Here is a 20077-nt window from a genome sequence, read left to right on the forward strand (position 1 = left end):
TGAATCTGCACATACTTCCCCTCACAGCTAAAGAATTAAGATCAGAGATGTCACAATATTTATCAGTGCAGTAAAAAATATCATTTTTGGAAAAAAATATACCTTTAGTATTGCCTTTCTTAGATTAACTATGATAAGCAAAAGATTTAAAACAAAAACTTTTATCTTCAAACACACATGAATAGTCTGTTATAGCAGCACTGCTAAAACTGGAAGGACAAAGCTAACCCGTACAGGAGAAAGTTATTTTCAATCTTATTCTACAGATGCAGAAAGCAAAGCCTCATCATATGCCTCATGAGATTCCTGGAAGGTCAGATTAATTCCCCATTCAAATTTCACTCTTAACCTGTGTGTTTCCTTTTCCACTGAAAGGACTATACCTTTGCAGAGGAGACTGTGCCTTCTAGGGCTCAATTCTTCACGCACCTAAGCAAATTTGTGTGCCAGACCCTAAAAGAGAAGCTACAGGACCCGAACCTGTTCAGCCTTCACAAAAGAAGGCTGAGAGAGGACTTGGTGGCTGTCTACGAACTTACCGGGGGGACCAGCGGGGAATGGGAGAGACCCAGTTCACCCGTGCACCTCCCAGACTAACAAGGAATAATGGCCAGAAGTTGCCTGAGACATTAGTTGTTCAGGCTGGACATTAGAAGACACTATTTCATAATCAGTGTGGCTAGGATCTGGAACCAACTTCCAAAGGAAGTGGTGCTGGCTCCTACCTTGGGGGTCTTTAAGAGGAGGCTAGATGTCTACCTGGCTGGGGTCATTTGAGCCCCGTTTTCTCTCCTGCCCAGGTCAGGGGGTTGGACTTGATGATCTACTTGGGTCCCTTCCGATCCTACTTCGATGAATCTATGAAATTTGTACACCTGGGGGATTCCATTGAACTCACCGGGAGTAAAGCTATTCATGAGCAGAAGTATCAGCAGGCTTAAGTCCTTGGTTAGCTTATTTATATGAGCTCTAACCCTGTTTTCTTCAATTAAGCTCCTTCTACACTGGGCTTTGCTCTGTTCTCTGGATGGTGGAGGAACACAGTGATATATATTGTAGGGCTGTCCTTCCAGCCCTCAGGGCTGATGTGCCATGTACTTAGAATGTGGGATAGCCTAGGGAATGCCTCTCTAAAAAGTTGCTCTAGCAAGGTGCCAAAACACCCGTACTTTCAGTACTGTTACCACAATCTTTCTGACCATTGCTTTAAAATTCTGACATGTAAATTGCTCAATGTGACTGATACTTTAGGTCCCAGCCCTGCGTTCCTGACTTGGTCTATACCTAGGCAAAAGTCCTGTTGACTTCAAAGAGAACATGCTAGCGTAAGGACTCAGAGACTAAAGATACATGGGCACAGTCCTGTCCCAAGTAAAGAGGTCTTAAATGCAGAGAAGCAATTTAATGCACAGAGGCAGGCCACAGAGAGAACTTGGAGACCTAGACCCAACCTGCACACTGTAACGTACTGCCCAGCTGGAGGAGGGCACAAATACTTCTGCATGGAAGGAGCGGATTATTTCCCCTGATGCCTGTCGGGAATCACCTGAACAAGAAAAATTACTCAGACCTTGCACACAGGTATTGAGAATTTGGCTGTAGGCAGCACAGATGATTCCTTTATTGGGCTGACTGTCAAACCACAGTAACATGCACACAAGTCTTTCACAAACTATAAACAATTCCATTGCTTTTGGCCAACCTTGCAGAGGCTTCACTGCTGCAGGAGATGCACCACTGTCTTGAGTCTGATCCATAAGAGAACAAAAACTCAGGGGAGTTAAATGCTACAGAAGCACAAGGAGCACACAGAAACTTACTCCCACTCTGCACCTCACAATTTAGATGCTGCACTGCTGCCACTGACAGGATACACTTTAATTAGTATGAATAGCAGTAGTTTAGAATAGAAGAATAGTTTTTGGTGTCCCCTAAAGTTTGGGATAGCAGCAATATTTAGTGTGAATTAATTTCTGCACTCAACAAGCTAGCTAATCAAAGTGTAAAAGTGGCAGTAACTAGGAAGAGAGAATGAAAGGTGGAAAGAAATGTGGAATTCCCTGGGATGTTGTTATTGCCTGACAGTCATGACATGTGACGTAATTCTGTATCTGTAATGTTGGGGGGGGAGGGTGTCTCTCTATTTTTTAAGTTTCTTTGGTCAAAGGAAAAAAAGAGGGTTTTACTTTCCCTTCAAGTTTAGTAATGGAATTTCTTTCAAGCCAAATTCTGAGGGATAGTTCCTTGAGATTATAAAAAAGAAAAATATCAGAGACAGAATCATCCCTTTGCTTGAATGCTTCATGAAAGAACTACTAGAGAGAGAGAAAGAGTAAAACCTACCCAGAAAGTCAAATTCAGCCACAGTGTAAGCATATGCAATTCTAATGAGTGAGCTGCAATTGCAGCTGTTTTCTCAAAACAGCTGGAGTTGACCAGTCTTCAGTGAAAAAAGTTCCAGCTTTTCCATTGTTTTCTCTTTCTGTTCAAGTTAACTAGTGTCTCCACCTCTTTCTACATTCCAGTTTCAGCAGCTTGAATGTCCAGCTCTAGTAAGAGGCAATGTCTGTACACCAAGACAATGCGATGGGGAAAGGGGTCACTTCTAAACTGAGCCAACCATGAACCACCACTAAACACTTTCAGTACTAAACCATTCACCTCCTCCCTCAGGTTGCCAAGCAGTTTGCTTTATGCACACAAAGAACCCAAAGCTCATTGCAAAACACATCAATCCTGTTTTCAACTCCAAAGGTCTATGCAAGCTAAATAATTCAGCTATTTTTATTTATGCAGGACCAACAGAATGCTAAGCACTTAGTTCCTTTCTAATCTTAGTCTGCTTGTTTGACTAGCAGTATTACTATTTACCAAACCATATTTTCAAAGGGGAGTAGGAGCAGAGGCATTGTTTGCTCCAACCTACTGACTCATCATCCTCATTTAGCATTGCAACTTAAATACAATTCGGACTGTGGACATCATTCACTATTATTGCGACCTCCACCCCTACTCAATACTGTGCTGGGATCAGGTCTGTAGCTAGAATCATAGGAATGGATCTAAGGGCCATCTAATCCAGCCTCCTCCACAGATACAGCTTGAAGATTACAATCCTAGCATGAGCAGGATAAACCACTGCCCCTTCCACCTTGCAATGTATCCTTTCCCACCACAGAAGGGTGCCATCCTACCATGGTCACCCCGTTCCCAGAGAAATCAAATGTATGCTGTTGTGAAAGAGCATGCACTGCAAAAACACAAAAAATAAAATCCCACATGCCTCAGAGAGAGAGGGAAGCCAACTTTTCCTCCCATCCCTGCTCTGTCAGACCTCATTCAGCAAAGAATCTAAGCATTGATCCGTAAGCATTTAACTCTGCCTTGATTTGGCAGAGCACAAAAAGACCTGATTAAGTAACTGCTGAAGTCCCAGTGACTTCAAAGGAACATAAACCTGTCCTGAATCAGGGCGCAGTCTCTATGACACCATTCTAGTAAGGGTGGGAGATGTAATGGAAAGCTTAAATATCTGAATCCCATACAACAGGGGAAAAAAAGCTTATTAAAGCTCCTTAGGTGATAATTAAAAGAAAAAAGACCAGCTATATGGAGGAGGAAGAAAGCCATGAGCCAAGTATGCTGGCTATATGGACATGCTTTGAATCATCAGCAATGGTAGAGCAAGGCCAGGACCATTTTATTTCTGCTGCTGGATTTTTAGCTACTTAACACCTTCAGGGTCTCTCAGTGTCATTTATCCAGTGACTAGACTGGGAGGCACACTGGTTCCTCCTTTGGGGTTCTATTTAGAGTTTTGTAGGCAGACAGGATACCCCATGAAAAGCTACCCCTATTCTATCCCCTCTGGGAAACTGAGCCTTAACATTTAGCCTGGGCTTAGATTAATTAAAAGGCTAACTGGGTCATGGCTAGTGCATGACTGGGGTGTATGGAGTCTTGGTCTGATTTAAGTGTCCCATCAACATTAGCTGCTGTAAGATGATGGTGAGCCAGACCTTATGGCCCCACAGCCTTGGTCTTCCTTCAGTCCAATCTTCCTGCTGGAAAATGACTTTGAGTTGCTGTCTCACTTCTGCCTCTAAGTGAGGGTTTCTGGAACTGTGCTGAAATGCAAACATGCTCTGGGGTATAATGTGCCATCCCCCTCAAGGGCACAGCCAGTGTGCCCTGGCTCTCCATCTATGCTATCGGCACAATTTACCTTTTCAGACCATGTGCGTTTCCCTCTCTTCCTACATTTCTCACAGACACAGCAAAGTTTCTGATGCCACTGATGGAGAGAAACAATTCACAATACAATTAACAACAACAACAATACTAAGAGAAAAAAATAACACAAAGATGCAGGAATGCGTGTGCAATTAAAACCCAGAGTAAAATATAATAATATTAAAATAATAATAATCATAACAATATACAATAAAATAACAATATTATTCCTTTTAATGACAAGCAGCATGAAGCTTTCATTCCTGAACTGATGAGACAGGAGAGGAATGCAACGGAAACTTACAGAGAGAATGGGGAATTCATTTCCTGGTTTAAATAAATGGAAAGTGTTGTCTTTCTAATGGCAAGGCATAAGGTGCATGGACTGCTCAGAGATCAGATCCTTTATGTACTTTGTGGGAATGAGGAAGAGAAGGGAAAAATCAAACTTTGCAAGGATAGCGCATGAATTTGAAATGGCAAACACAAAGGTTAGTAACTGGCTTGCCAAAAGAAGATAGTTTTATCCAACCATCTATGCATAGTGAGATTCCTTCCAGGGAGGGCAAGTGCTCATGACAAGATAGTACAGCTCTGCTTGTTTTTCTTGAAATTTTTCCTCTTGAGAGGCCTTATTCTAAACTCCACCCAAGGGAATCATTCTCTCTCTCTCCAAATCAACCTGCCATTGTCCAGCGTATTAAAAAAAAATGTAAACATGCCTTGCTGTAGTTACAGGGAGAGCTGTGGCACCGAGTAGCCAGGTAGACTTAAGAACTTTAATGGAAGTATGCCACCAAACTCTCTTTTCTTGGTCTCTTCTCTCCTTCCCAACAAGCCCACAAGCAGATGTGGGTATTCTAGAAACACTTATAAGTACTGATGCAATGGCAAATCCATTTTTATCAGTGAGATTTGCCCCCAACTCACTCAATTGTAAGAAAGTCTCTCTTTGGAAACCTATCTGAAAACAAGACTGTTTAGAGTTCCTTTGGAGCGGAGGACCCAGTGTAAGAATTAATTTACCAAGTGGAAAACGCATTCTACCACTACAGGAACTTGTTTTTACAAGTTGGCTGAGTAAGAGGGGAAATGAATACAGTCAGAACTACATTACATTGGGTATAAGGTACTCTCTGCACTCAGCAAACCTGAGTCTGACGCTCTAGACTGAATTGAATCTCTATCTCACGCTCTTGCTCCCTTTTTTTCCCTGCCATCTGTGGAGATCTAGTGAAACAATTCTTTAAGGGACCAGTATTCCCCCATTGAATGGGCTAAATCTTTGTTCCCACTCCAAACAAACTATTTAATGTGCTTGATATTCCACAGCAATGACTGGAGGAATCTGGCCTTCTACTCTGACACAAATGTTAGCAAACAGCAGAATGAGAATTAGGTTTCACATGGAGAAGTTTGTTATTTGAACAAGAAACTAAAACAAAACAAAAAAAAGAAAAACAACCCACAGAAGAAATCTTTCACCCTTTAGGAAGTTGTACTGGATTTCATGACCAACAGGGTCACTTTTAGCCCATACTATGCTAAACAGACATTTATGCATATGTCCTTCCAACTCCCATGAACTTCCCCAATACCTGCACATTAGCAAATGATCTAAGATTGACAGCATAGGGGGAAAAATAACTAGATGATCAGCAACAATAACAACAACAAAAGAAGAAGAGCTGAGATTAAATTCCGACTAGCCTCAGTCAGTTTCTAGGAGTACCAGTGGAAGTAAACCCTTAAACCGCATCTGTAGTTCGGTAAGGCACTACAAGGGAATGGTGTAAAACTAAGACTGTGACAGTTGTAATGGCTGTGCTGAGGAACACACCACAGAGAGAAGGCAGCATCTGCGCGCGCGCACACACACACACACACACACATACATACCTGGACAATCACATTTGTTACATGCCTATGTTATATCACTTTTTTGTGCAATCACATTGAGGAATAGTCTATTGGTATCATTGAAGTTCAACACAAAATAGTAAAAAGGGTGTATGTACTGTATAGTGCTACATTCTACCGGGGGATAGGGGGCCAGCTAAAACTTCTACTCCTACATTAAAATGGCTAGGGATTAACAATAAATTTTCCAAATAAAATCAAGAAACTGAAATCTGACATACATTATTAAAGACAATTTTTAGGAATAACATTTCTCAGGGATTTATCCAGGGTGCTCAGAGAAAGGGGAAAATAGCCCCATTGCTTCTGATCTTGACAAATGTCACATAGTCATTCCTTTTCGCGTGGGTGTGTTTTAAGCATATCAGTGCTGGGCCGAAGTTTCTAGTGATGGAATGGTCCCTTCCTCCCCCCGCCACTCCGACCCACTCCTCCCTCTATCTTCTCTGCAGAAAACACCTCACACACCATTAGGGTTATGGAGAACAGTGCAAAGATGGGCCATAAACCCTTCAAAATTCTGGATAAATCCCTAATCCATATATTTATTGAATTAAAAACCTAGTGGATTTTGTTTTAGGCGTTCTGGACAACAAATTATTAAATGTAGCTCACTATCAGATGAAAATAATCTTTAAAAGTCTATTGGTGAAGTTCTCCAAAGCACAGGACCCAGCTTTGGGATCCTTCTGCTTCCCCCTCTCTCTAGTTTGGTGCAGAATGGTTTTTTTGTGTTTTTTATTTTTGTTTTGTTTTTTTTCAGTTCTTTTTTTCCTTTTTCTTTTTTTTTAAATAAAAGTGTAGAATTGGTTTTCTCCTTCTTGCCTCTCTCATTTCTTCCTTAAAGACTCCTTCGTTCAAGTTTCACAGGAGCCTCTCATTGCATTGTTTGTTTGTCATGTTCTTCAATATAAAAGCAGCCACCTCACTCCCTCTTTCTGGGTGTGTCTCTCTCTTATTCCAGTGTTTAGATGTAAGGGTACTGGTTGACCTTAGTGGGGCTCAGCGGGTATCCAGTGTAGACTGTGGAGGCTGGAGAAGCACTGATATAGGTCTGATGGGCAAACTGAGCCTGGTACTGACTCGGGTGGATGGTGGGTGATGGTAGAACTCGAGGGCCCATGCTGACTGGAACCTGGTGGACTATACTGGCTGGGTAGGTGGTGTGTTGCACAGCATGACGAGCAGACCCTTGGGACGCCACCAGGTGGGCGACGGTGCCTGTAGACCCAAGTGCAGCGGGGGCAGTGTACGTGTAGAGGTGGGGTTGGGTAGGTAGGTGAGCAGCTGCGGCCGCGGCCAGGTGGGGGTGGACTGTACCGTGGCTGGGACTATTGTGTGGGAAGGAGTACGGGGCCTGAGCTATTGTTGGAGTGATGTAGGCTTGCTGTCGTCGGTGACTCCCTGTGCGATCTGTTGTGATGTGCTGCTGGGCCTGGACAAAAAGAATAACAATAAAAGACAGTTACAAGACAACAGCTTGTTTTATTTTATTTATTTATTTGACCACTGTGGGGTAACTGAATGTCCCTTCCAGAACCAATCCTCCTCAAAGTCTCAGTCTCGAAATAAACTTCCCTTGGAGGCCACAGGGCTGCATAAGGTCCCTTCAAAACTCACTCGCACCTTATTTTCCGCGTGCACATTTGAATGATTCACAGTACCTGGTGTCGTACCTTCTTGCACAGTTCTCCCTCTTACCAATAGGGTCAGCTAACATAACGACCCATTATTGGATCCCTGTATTTCAGGAAGATGGGTTAGCTCAGACAGCATGGGTCTTTTTAAAACTTGACAGTCCACTTAATGCTGAAGAAAGATCCTGACCTAACAGCCCTGGAAACAGGAATCCTGTAATCAGGCAGAGGCAATGTTATTTCTTTTTTAGAAGTTTTGGTTTTGCTACTCCTTGATTAGCAAGATCACATTTTAAGAGTCATCTTAGCAGTGCCCCTGTCCTACAAGATCCTCAAAACTTTCTCCTTTTGGTATCCTCCCATTATCAGCTCTAACTTCTTGAGGACAGGCTGCTTCTATTTTTCACAGAGGACAAGATGCATTCTTTACACACACTATGGATTTTCTCAGCTGGGCCCTTCCACTGAAGGCTTGCATTGAGTGATTTATCTCAGTCACTTACAATTACTATGCATCCAGGTAAAATATTAAGGAACCATTAAGGAGCTCATGAAACAAGAATTGGAAGACAAGCATCACGCATGCTGTACTTTATTATTTACTTCTATTTGTCAGTTCTCTTTTATCCTCTTCAGTAATCTTTCTGTTCAAAATACTGCAAGTCACACTATACTCTGACTTTTGGAAGCACAATGCCATCATCTCCACCTCCTACCACATTAGCTTAATTTTATTTAACGCTAGTTGAATTTTTTCAAACACTCAATTGAATTCTGGGAGGAGTGGGGGGAGGGAAGAAGTTCTTGCCAGACACTTTTCACCATTTTTCACCAGCTCTTCTTTTATTCTGCTCTGTACAAAAGCCAAAAACTCTCACTGTGAGTTTCCACTCCTCAAATCTTGGAAATTTTGCTGTTATTTCCCTAGTGCAATTATCTCACTGTAAAGAAGAGACAGGTTTCAGGTACAGTGAACACAAAAGAGATTCTTCCCTGAGGCTCCTGGGAAGCACCCTTGGTGCGCTGCTAACAGATTGAGAACCATCTTAACCCTTGCATGACATTCATCCATCAGAGTACATCTAAATCTTGGCTCCTATTAAAAGCCATCTTTAAATAGATCAGGAATCAGTACCAACTACATTGGAAATCTATGAGTTACCACCTCGTCCTGTATGCACGCATGCGCTAAGTCTTCAGCAGTTTGCCACCTCTAACGGGAAATCTTTCCCTCACTCAAACCTAGAGTCTCACCATCTCTTCCCATCAATTATCACTTGAAAGGCTGCCTCATATTTCAAGAACCTATACTTGACATGAATCCAGCCCCACATCCCATCCCCTTATATTCAGGGCACCAACGCGCTTTTCTATGTTAACCATTTCTCTAACAAGGGTAAGCCATCTCACGTTTGAAAAACATTGTGTGTACAATGCAGTGCTGCCAGGTGGCTGGTAAGCAGTAGCACTGGACTTCGGGACCTGTGGTTCTAAAAGTGAGAGTTTCTACTGCCAGGACTAAACGATGAGGCTGTCTTCATCAGTCTGTAGCAGGTTCATCCACCACCCTCCGTGGCTCTTTAGTAGAAAGTGACAGACTGCTACAGTGATTCAGGGGCTTACATTCTGCCTCCTTCCCGGTTTACTTACCTGGCTTAGATTAAGAGGCTGTTGCTGCTGGAAATGTGCTCCTGGTCGCTGCTGCCTGTATGCAACAGCTCCAGATGAGCTCCCTGAAGAGTGACCACTTGTGGAGGTCACGGTGCTGGAGGACTTGGACTTGTAGGATGATGAGTGGTGACTGGTGGTGACTGTGCCAGGAAAGGAAACATATTTGTAGCTTAAATCATATTTTATATTTTCTACCCAACCCTTCTCTCATCGAGTCTCCTCTAGGTGACTTTTGGAAGGAGAATCACCACACTGTCTCCTGCTTACAAGAAAGGGTTGAACAACAGTGCCCTCTGAGAGCTCATAAACATGCCTGTTGCCCCAGAGGTCACAACACAAACTCTGCATGTGAATCCCAAATTGGGTCTGGAAGAGAGTGTGTAAAACCCTGTGGAGATGCCAGGGACTGATCTGCTGAGGGAACTGAAGGAGGCTAAGGAGGACAGGAAATGACAGTGATTTGGGGCAGAGAGCAAGGAAAACACATTGCCTGGTCTGTCTCACTCTGAATAGGCAGGAAGAGGGAAAACAAGGAGATGCCCAACACGCTGAGTCTTGATGCCTGTCCTACACAAGCAACGTCTGAAATACATGGATCCTCACACAGCTTACAGCCCAGCATCCCAGGCAAGGCCCACCAAAGAGTCCCCTTTTCAACTTTTTGGGTTATCCAGAACAGTGGAGTAGCTGAATGTAGTTAAGCAGTCAGACATGCCCAGTCCAGAGGGGTCTGAGGAATTATTCTTCCTGGACACATTAGCAAGTGTAGATGGAAAACAATTCCATGGATCCAACCATTTGAAAACAAACATATTTAACACTGAAGGGTAGATCAAGAATGACTGACATTGATGTGAGGCTCACCTTCAAGGTTTGCACTAGGGGTTACATACTATTCCTACATCACTACTAATGTGACTGAGAACACAATTTAACCCTGCGACTCCCAACCATATTCAAGCCCCTCTCTCTGTACATCCCGTCAGCAATGCAATATGCCCCCCAAGGACAAATTGTGGGAAGTGGGAGAAAGGAAGGAGCACAGAATTCTTAAAAAAAAAAAGACAAAAAACAAAAAATCTGAACCATGAGATTCTTCAAAAATTATAGTTTATTTCTTATTATTTCTCTGGGGCAAGAAGTGCAGTTTACCTGGTGCCAGGCTATCGCACTCTACCAGCACCTCACTGGCCTGGGTTTTCAGTGGTGGCACGATTATAGTTCGTGGGTTCCCGCTGCAATGGGTTTCTGGAACCCCTTTTGTGTCATAAGTGTTCCCATTATTCTGTCCCCCGCGCTGCTGCACTGCATAGGGGCTGTTGTTGCTGGAGGAATCGGAGTAGGGGGAATCGTGCACGGTGACACAGCTGATGACATTTTTTCTTTGCTTGGAGAGTGTGCTGGAGAAACAAATGCAACAAAGAAAAGAAAATGAATGGGTAAGAATAACCATCCCTTAATCCCATCTTCACTCTGATCCTCGCGCAGTGGGGCACATCCATAGCATAAAGCACACAGCTAAGTGCTTTGCCATTATATAGGCCATATGGGTTCTTAAGTTCACTTTTTGCTAGTCAGGCAAACTCCCACTGAAGTCAAGTCGAGGCCTATCACAGCAAGGAGTAAAACACTGAGAATGGATCTGATATTTGCACAGCTTGGAATAGCTCTCAGGTTGCTAGGTTTATTTTCAGGCTATTTTAATGTGTGCACTATATAAGCTTAGCTTATAGCAGCTCCACTATAAAGTTGCATGTCTCATTACCCACACAAAACTGTGGAGGTCTTTTCCAGTTTTTCCGCAAAGCTTTAATAATAGATGTTATGAAGTTTCACAGGATTAAACTTCCATTAATTTACCAAACAGACTGCATTATACTAACTAATATAGTAGGGAGTGTATCTATTCATTAATGTTTGAAATAAAAGACAATTGACAAAAATGAACAAAGTATATTTTGCCATGATGAATCCTTGGGTTTTATTCTTTTTCTCATTAATTCGCAACAGGTCTCCTGACATTAGTGCAAATTATTGAGGTCCTGCTGTAGCTAATCTATCTATGACATCAAAGAAGTGATTAAAAAGGAACATCAACACTTCCAGGATTATTGCTAGAAGTTCATTAGGCTAGTCTGCACTAGTGCTATTGGGATTCACTCCACTATTGTGTCTAATTATTCCTGATGGTTTATCCTTCCCATTATGAGCTTGTTTAGAAAAAAAGAGAGTGAGAGAGAAGGAAAGGGAGGGGGTGAGGAGAAGGGGAAGATTTGCTTAAATGGCTCAAATCCTTGACAGCGCACAGACCTTAACTACAGAAAATAGCTGCTATGTTTCACTGATTGCATTATGTTGTTATAGCAACTGAAGTTTTTAAAATGATGAAAAGAAATGGATAGCGCATAAAAAGCTAAGTAATTAGACTCAATGGTGGAAACAGCCCCAACAGGAACAAAAACAGCACACAGAAAAAGGAGCACATCTCTTAACTTCTCGAGCACACTCTTTATTTCTTCTATTATTCCCTTTTCCATTGAGGCCCAGTTCAATTTCTTCTCCCTACACAAGAGAGAATCCAGATATTCAGGCCTCAGCTATGGATAGAGCATGTTGTCCTTGAGTCATGGCACTGCTAAGCATTCAAACTAATGTAGGCAAAACCTGCAGAGACCTATATCAGCTTGCACTCCAGGATATTCTTTTACAGTGCACAAAGAAGTGAACTATATCACTTCAGTAGTGCTATGGGGTTCACCAAATTCATCCCAGTCAAAAGCCTTTCTAGTTATTGTCCTGAGTGGCAATCCCCCAAGTTTCTTCCTGCTTCTTTTGTCTGAAAAACTAAATTATTATTATTATTTTTAACTAGGGAGTCCACTAATGCTGCATTAAAATCCAAATTGCCATAAGCCTCTCTCAGGTGAGTAATTTTACATGCTCAGATAGCCACACAGATTTCTGTGAGACTATTAATCTCAGACGCAGTCAGATGCTCCAACCAAGATCAGGGTCCCACTGTTTCAGGTACAAAACACATAGTGAGATGCTGTTCCTGTCCTGAAGCACATAAAGGGGGCAAAGAAATAGCTACCCTATTATGCAACTAGAAACGTTAGCTTCAGGAAGATTAACAGGTCACACAGGGAGTCAGAAAAAAGTGCTGAGAACTAGATACAATATTACCTCAAGTAACAGTTTTATTATGCAACTAGAGGCTTAAAGTAGTAGACTCTTATATTTACCAGATGCATTCCCTGTTCCATCAAGAGAACTGCATTTTAAATAAAGAAAATAATGGTATGTGCAAGAAGGACAACTAACATATCTGAAGGGAGATGTAGCAGTGTTGACAGGGTACTGCAAAAAGTATATTGGGCTGATAAAAATTAGTAATATTTCATCAATCTCCCATCTCCCTAAAAGCAATGCTTTAATTCCACATTTATGAGAATCTGAAATGTCTGTCCTTCACAACTTCACCCATTGCTATAAAGAAGAGACACACATTTTCTAATGATGACTGTGGTTAGTATTTACAATGAAAATTAAAGTCACTCAATGGAGTTTTCACAACAGATAAGGCATTGGCTGTTTTTTATTTAGCCCCCCCCCACACACACACACACTGTAACTGAGATAGAAATATTTGCCCCTGTGATGGCCTCAGTTCCAGGCTAGTAATTCAGGATACTTTATTATTTTAAAATATTCATATTTTACACCATTTTTGGAGATCTTCAAGGGAGAAATCCTCTGGTAAGTTGCCAGCACAATGGGGTTGCAGCCAGTATGCACTAACTATTACATATAATCAAGATCATGTTAAATGATGGTCCTTTGCTACAGAAAGCTGGTAGGGCAGAACCAGCTGGTAAGGTTTAGCAGGGAATTAAAGTTTTCTACCATGAGGTGACAGACTGCATTATCATAGAGAAGTAAGGCTGGAAGGGACCTCCAGAGGTTATCTACTTTTACCTCCTGCCTGAGGCAGGAGCATCCCTATCCAAACGATCCTATACAATCCATAAGCTAAACTCTAAATAAGGTTAACTCTACATTAACCTTGTCACAACATAGACTTAACACACTAACCTGCTATAGGTAAAGCAGGGGAACCACCACAGTAGACAATGTCCTGCTTCTATGAAATGTTATCAACATATGCTCAAGAGATCCCAGGTAGGTCTTGTCCCATCCCCTGTGAAAGAGGAAGGCAAACAAAAGCCCCCCCAATCCACACCAATCTGACCATGGGGTATTTCCTGACCCCAATTATGGTGTTCGGTTTGATCCTGAGCACAGCAGCAAGACCCTCTAGCCAGGAACCTCTGTCTTTGGTCCCAGAAAGAGCATTGGGACACCCCAGTCCCCAGCCTTGGCTGTAGCCAAGACTTAATGCCTCTGAAGAAGACTTAAAAACATCCTAACACATCTAGCAGAAAGATGGGAGCAGCAGGGACAACCAGAAAAGCTCAGAAGTCTGGGAAATACCCACAGTAGAACATAGGCGTAGCTATGGCTAGATTGTCCCCAACCAGTGGCTGTCTAACCTCGTCTTGAATACCTCCAGTGATGGAAAGTCCACAGCTTCCCTTGGCAGTCTATCCCACTGTGTCACTATTCTAAAAGTGAAGAAATTTTTCCAGATATCCGATCTCAGCTTACTTTGCTGCAACTTAGAGCCATTGGTCTATGTCCTCCTCTCTGCAGCAAGACAGAAAAAGTACTTTCCCTCTTCTTCATGACAGCCCTTCAAGTATTTGAAGACTGCTATCATGTCCCCTCTGAAACATTTTGCAAGCTGAATATGCCTAGCTCCTTCAGCCTCTCCTATCATGTGAGGCATAAGAAAGGCTTGCAATGTGGTCAAAAGAAGAAAATCAAATAACCAGAGTTGAAATGAATGAACTGTGCTGAAAAGGAGAAATGGAGGTCAGGAGCATTATTATCCTCGGTTTAGAAATGGGACTGAGTGTGCAAAAAACTAGTCTGCTTGCATTTATGCAAGTGCTTAACCTTATGACTATGCATAGTTCTGCTGAGATGAACTGGCCCATTCTCAGTAGCACACTTCACTATACATGCAAATATTTGCAGGATCAGAGCCTAAGTATCTCAAATCAACCAGCTGCCAACCTTTAAACACACAAGTGGTCTTGCTGAAATCAACTTCATTTCTTTCTGTGAAAGGTAATAACTACTGCCAACATTTGAGAACATTAGAGAAGTCAGAGAGGACAGCTCACAAGCTCAAAACTAGGAACCTGCTTAAATACCTTGTTATGCTCAGACCTATCTAAGAGATTAAGGGTAAGATTTTCAAAAGCGTCTGAGAGAGCTAGGGGCCCAACTCATATTGGAAAAAATCAGCTGACTTGCAGGCTTAAAGTTAGGCCTTTTGCTGAACTAAGGGCTTTTGAAAATCCAACCCTAAATGCAAGGTCACACTGGGATGCTTCCTTCTCAATGCTTTCCAGATAGCCAGCGGCTGTTCTTATTCTTGCTTCCCTTGGAGAGAGAATTTAGGCATTCAATCCCCAGCCTGCTTTACAATAAGACTAAAATGCAAGTACCTTTATGAGGTTTAGCAAGGACTGCTGAATGCCCTGCTTACCAGCAACCAGTGCAGCAGCTACCCGCCCCAGAGGCCACTGTCCTTGCTGCAGTCATGATAGCCCATTTATATGGCAGCCTTGAGAACAGACCTGTGTTACCAGCATGGGCAGCTCATGCTCCCATGCCTATATTAAACAGACAAGCCCATCAAGTGTCACAAGAGAGGGTTAATCTGTCCTCACACACTAAAAAAGAAACATGTCAAGCAGGATTTTTAACCTTTGGTCTCTATTGCTGTAGCTAGTACACCTTTCCCCAGGTATGCCACACTATTCTTTATTAATTACAGATCATTATAGACATTGGACTAAATCCTATTTCAACTATAGATGGTAAGAGGGCTGCTGCCCTGGAAGGAAGGGGGCACGGACAACTCCCAGCGATGTTCATCAGAACTACCTGTGTGCAGCTGAGAGGAAGAATTAGGTCTATTTTCCAAGAGGTGATAAAAATGCTTAAATCAGTGTTTAAAGCTTGTAGGCTTTAAACACTGATTAGGAAGAGAAGGAGGAAGCCTCATGGTGCACAGGGAAAAGGCATAAAGCAGGAAGGTCAGAAATGCAAATCAGAGATGAGGTTCAGGCAGAAGGATGTTGGGTTATGTGTTAAAAAAGCAATGAAACAGACCAAATACTAAGGGCAGGAACAGCAGCTTGTGTGAACCGAGAGCACTTCACAGAGGCCAATTCCTACCAGCTGACAATCAGGGCCTAAGGCTTTAGGAGTGACAGCTTTTCATGAGCAGGACCTTCTCTCTCTAATGAAGCATGTCAAGTCCCATAAGAATCTAACAGAATGCAAATGTAACTCACTAGTCAGTATGCATCAATATGAGGTGGATGCATCATGTATATGAGCTTGTTACAGCTCCCACTATAAGGGTCTGGCTATACCCTGCTAGTCTAGTCGCAAAATGTCTTTGTGGATCCAGTGGAAACGTACAGTTGATGTTTGTGATAACAAGAAATATGCATTAAAGACTACTTGGAGGACATTACAGTTGGTTTTTTGTTTGTTTTTTATTTACTGGCTAAAGACAGGACTTGGACTTTATATAAAATATAGTGGGCTGCATATTGAAGCAACACAGTCCCTCTCCTGCATAGTCAGGTATGTTGACAGGTTTAGTGGATTGTAATGGTCTTGTTACTTGGGGCCTGTTGAGAGTGCTACTGGCTGTCTCTGTTATCTCAAGCATTGGCTGCCTGTGGAAGGTGTTTTTGGAACTGAAAAGCAGGAATTCTATCTCTGTTATCAGATGCTTGTGGCTAGTCAATGTGTGTACAACAACATCAATACCAGCATCACATATTAAATACCAAAGGTGAAATACCAAGGGTGTTTTGTCATGGACTTCACCAGGGCCAAAATTTAATCCACAGTATATATGCCTATATAAATCAGCTTGTAAGATGTTGGGATCTGGAGTGTTTCTTCTTACATGCATGTACATAATGTGAAACAACAGGGTCCACATGGAAGCATCTGAACACCCTGCATTGCAAGTGCCTGCACATACACACACATAATTGGCTAGATGCTTAGCTATACCAAATTTATGTCACCCAAAATATAGCTGCGTAACTAGGGCAGGTGAGAGAGGTACCTGCTCCAGGTGCCAAGTTAGAAGGGGTGCTAAAATAGCCCCCCAACCCCATGGAGTCCATGCCCCAGCAGCATATCCATCAGGGCTGTGCGAAGCTTTGGTCCCTGATTCAATTCAGCAGAGAGTCGGCCCGATTCAGTGGCCAAGTCTCCAAATCCAAGCTGAATCAGAGGACCCTTTAAACTCTCCGAATCAAATCGGAACCCTCCAAATCGATTCAGAAAGCTTTGGTGATTCAGACATAGATGCAGCTTTAAATGTTTTTTCTACGTACCTCTAGGTAGCAGGGGCTTATGAGTGCTGTGGTACTGGGGTGAATGAAGAGTCACACAGGAGCATGGGGGGCTCCCCAGCATGCTCAGCAGCAGACCCAGAAGCACTTCCAGTTCACTTCCGGGTCTGCTGGGGAGCCCCTGCACTCCCCCGGCTTGGCAATTGGTGCCTCCTGGGTCGGCGGGGGGGGGGGAGGAGGAGCACCCAAGGTTCTCCTGCAGCTGACTGCTGAGCCAAAGAGGCACAAGGGGGCATGTTCCCCCAGCATGTTCCCCAGCAGACCCAGAAGTGGACCGGAAGAACTGCCGGTCCACTTCCGGTTTCACCACCGAGCACACGGAGGGCCATCCCGCACTCCTGTGGGATGCTTCTTGCATCCCAACATCACCGCATTCACGAGCCATGCTGCTACCTCAAAGTATGAAGAAAAAACTTTTAAAGCTGTGTCCATGTCTGAAGTGCTAATCAAATCTTCAGCTTTAGATTCAGCCAAATCAAATCAGGGACAGTGATCCGAATCAATGACTCGAATCACTGTCCCTGATTTGGGTCGAATCCAAATCCGAATCAATAGGGCCCACTTCATACCCCCACAATATCCATACAGGGAACTCCAAAGGAGCCCCTGGCTGCTGCTGCTGTTTTAGAGAAACCTCTGGGGCAGGCAGAATATGGGGTGGCGGTGGCAGCAGCTCAGTTGGGGACTGTTTAGGAGCTCCCAGCATGGGTAAGACTGCTGCCTCCCCCACCTCTGTTCTTGGAATTGCGCACCCCTTCAGTCACCCCCACCAACCTTGGACCAGTGTCCTTCCCCACTCTTGGATCCATGCACCCACCCTGTCCCCCCTGCTCTTGGAACCCATGTGCTCTTTCCCCCAAGCAGCTCTCAGAACCATTTCCCATCTCCCTCATCCCTGTTCTTGAAACCTTGTGTCCTCCCTCCCCCACCTCTTCCACAGGCCTTGGTCTGGGCACCAACTCTGCTTCTTATGCCACTGCCAAAATCCCCTGTATAAGAGCCAAATGCAGGTGTGCTCTTAAAATTAAGGAAACCTTTGCAATACAACAGAACAAGAGACTGGCCCAAGCTCTGTACCAAGTGAATGTGAATAACAAGTTAAACTTGCTCGTTCAGTTCTGTATCTTACAATACAGGCACATGATAGAACAGATCGATATTTGATAGCTGTTACTCTTTTTAATCAACAAGTGAATTACCTGCTGGTGAAGAGTGCCAGTGACTGGGCCAATTTCTAATCACTTATTAGGTACCTAAGTGAGATCCCTGCTTGAATCCCTGAAATCAGCTAATACAAAAGGTGTATGCAGTCTCTTCCTGCTTGCTGCATTTTGTGATTTAGTCTTAGGGCTAAGATGATGGCCCATTGCAAAAGCAGGCATGAGAACTTTTTTCCAGGAACTATGGTGGAATGGGATTACCCTGAGGTTCCTAATAGGTGGAGTAGGATCTGGCCCTATATGTCTATGGGACATTTACAATAAGCTTGTCTCTCTTAAAAAGACAGTGGCTACTATATAGCAACTCAAGATTGGGGAATGTAGACTGTGAGGGTAGATCTTTGAGGCCAGATATAGAAGAAAACAGGGAAGAAAAACGATTGCATCCTTCTTTTGGAGGTGGAGGGGTATGACCTCTGCTCTGATTCTCTTTTAAATAGTCCTGTCTAAGCAAAGGCATTACCATGTTTTGGTTTTAGAACATTGTTATGAGGTTTGGGAGGTTTTTTTCCTGGGTTTCGTTTTGTTTTTTAACTATAAAGTCACAAAGGGCATCTCCTCCCTGCCCTCCTTTCAATCACTTCTTCCTGCCATGCTCTGCTACGCTAGAGTTGGCAGCATGTGAAATTATACCTCCTGCTGCTATTACTGCTGGCCCAGGCCTGTGTGTCATTCACTCATGAACACACACATTCTCTCACTCGCGTATATCCATAATTTATTCATCCCAAGAAGCATTTGTGCCTCTGTTCTATATTTAAGTTGTTGTTTCTTTTTTTCCCCTCCCGTAATCTTCAGAAATATGTAACCAAGTGAGGATTTATACATAGAAAAGTGCACAATGTCAAAAGGTGCAAAGGGGTTATATACCTGGTGGCTATTTTGCTCCCTGCCTCTGAGTCTGTCCATCTGTCTGACCCCTAACTGTCATGGTACTGGAATATTTTAAAATAGAAACTTCCTTTCTCCAGAAGCAGCAGCATACGACATCTTCCTGGCCTAAAGCAGTTGAACTCAAAGATGGTTTTTTTGTAAGGATAAGGAATGCCTTCTTAGACATCTCTTGGCGGTGAACAGATCTAGTTGGAAAAGAGATCTCCCTCCCATGAACATTTCTGAAGATTTCAAAAAATGTTCCTGTCCCAGTATGGGACAAAATCAAAATCTCCAAAAGGGAGGGGGGAAATTGTGGAAGTTAATCACAATATCAATATATTTTGATAAACTTTAAATGTATTTTCATATAATTAGAATACATGTTGAAATGAAAAGCCACTGCAAACAGGGAAACGAGATGGGTTTATGTAAAAAATATCAAAGTAAACCAGTTTTGAACTTTATATATTATATATATAGAGAGAGTGGGAAATTAAGTCAAAAGCAAATATTTCCCACCAAAAAGTGTTGGTTATAACCTGGAAAGACATGTCACTGAAATGTTCTGGCCAGTTCACAAGTCATGGCATGGTACAGTACTTACTCTTTGGGCTATCTCAGGGGATTTCTGGGAAGGCTGTTAACATCAAACACCAGTAGGTGGCTCTCTTTTAAAAAAAACAAAACAGTTCCAAAGAGCCATAGGACTTTGCATGGAAGCTTTGCAGAGTCCTGCTGCTTCTGGGAATGTGACTGTGAGGATTAACAATAGTTTTAAAGGTCTGTTCATTTCTGAAGGGTTACAAAGCTACTCACAGCAACAATGTAAAAATACACACAAGCAACTGTAGACCAAAGTCCTGCGGTGTCAGTGCCACAGCCTGCCAATCTCATCAACCTTTCACATACATGTTTTCCATTAGATAAGAGAGAAATTCTTCCCATACCACAGAGCATGCTTCTGCTTTCTCATTTACTAATAAAGGGCATGATTCTACTTTAC

General features: G+C 42.9%; 1 protein-coding gene across 3 annotated transcripts in view; it reads right to left on the reverse strand.

The window, feature by feature from the left end:
* Nucleotides 1-1584: 1584 nt before the first annotated feature.
* The window catches only part of HIPK2 (homeodomain interacting protein kinase 2), a 138976-nt gene continuing 120483 nt past the window's right edge, over nt 1585-20077 (reverse strand). For all 3 annotated transcript variants that reach the window (XM_019544723.1, XM_019544722.1, XM_019544724.1), the window contains exons 12-14: nt 10614-10861; nt 9441-9601; nt 1585-7588 (exon numbers count right to left, since the gene is read on the reverse strand). In XM_019544723.1, the coding sequence (XP_019400268.1) occupies nt 7121-7588; nt 9441-9601; nt 10614-10861 (877 nt within the window). In that variant the 3' untranslated portion in view covers nt 1585-7120. The remainder of the gene's footprint in view (nt 7589-9440; nt 9602-10613; nt 10862-20077) is intronic.

This window comes from Crocodylus porosus, unplaced genomic scaffold, assembly GCF_001723895.1.
Source record: "Crocodylus porosus isolate Cpor-Errol unplaced genomic scaffold, CroPor_comp1, whole genome shotgun sequence".
NCBI classification, from domain to species: domain Eukaryota; kingdom Metazoa; phylum Chordata; order Crocodylia; family Crocodylidae; genus Crocodylus; species Crocodylus porosus.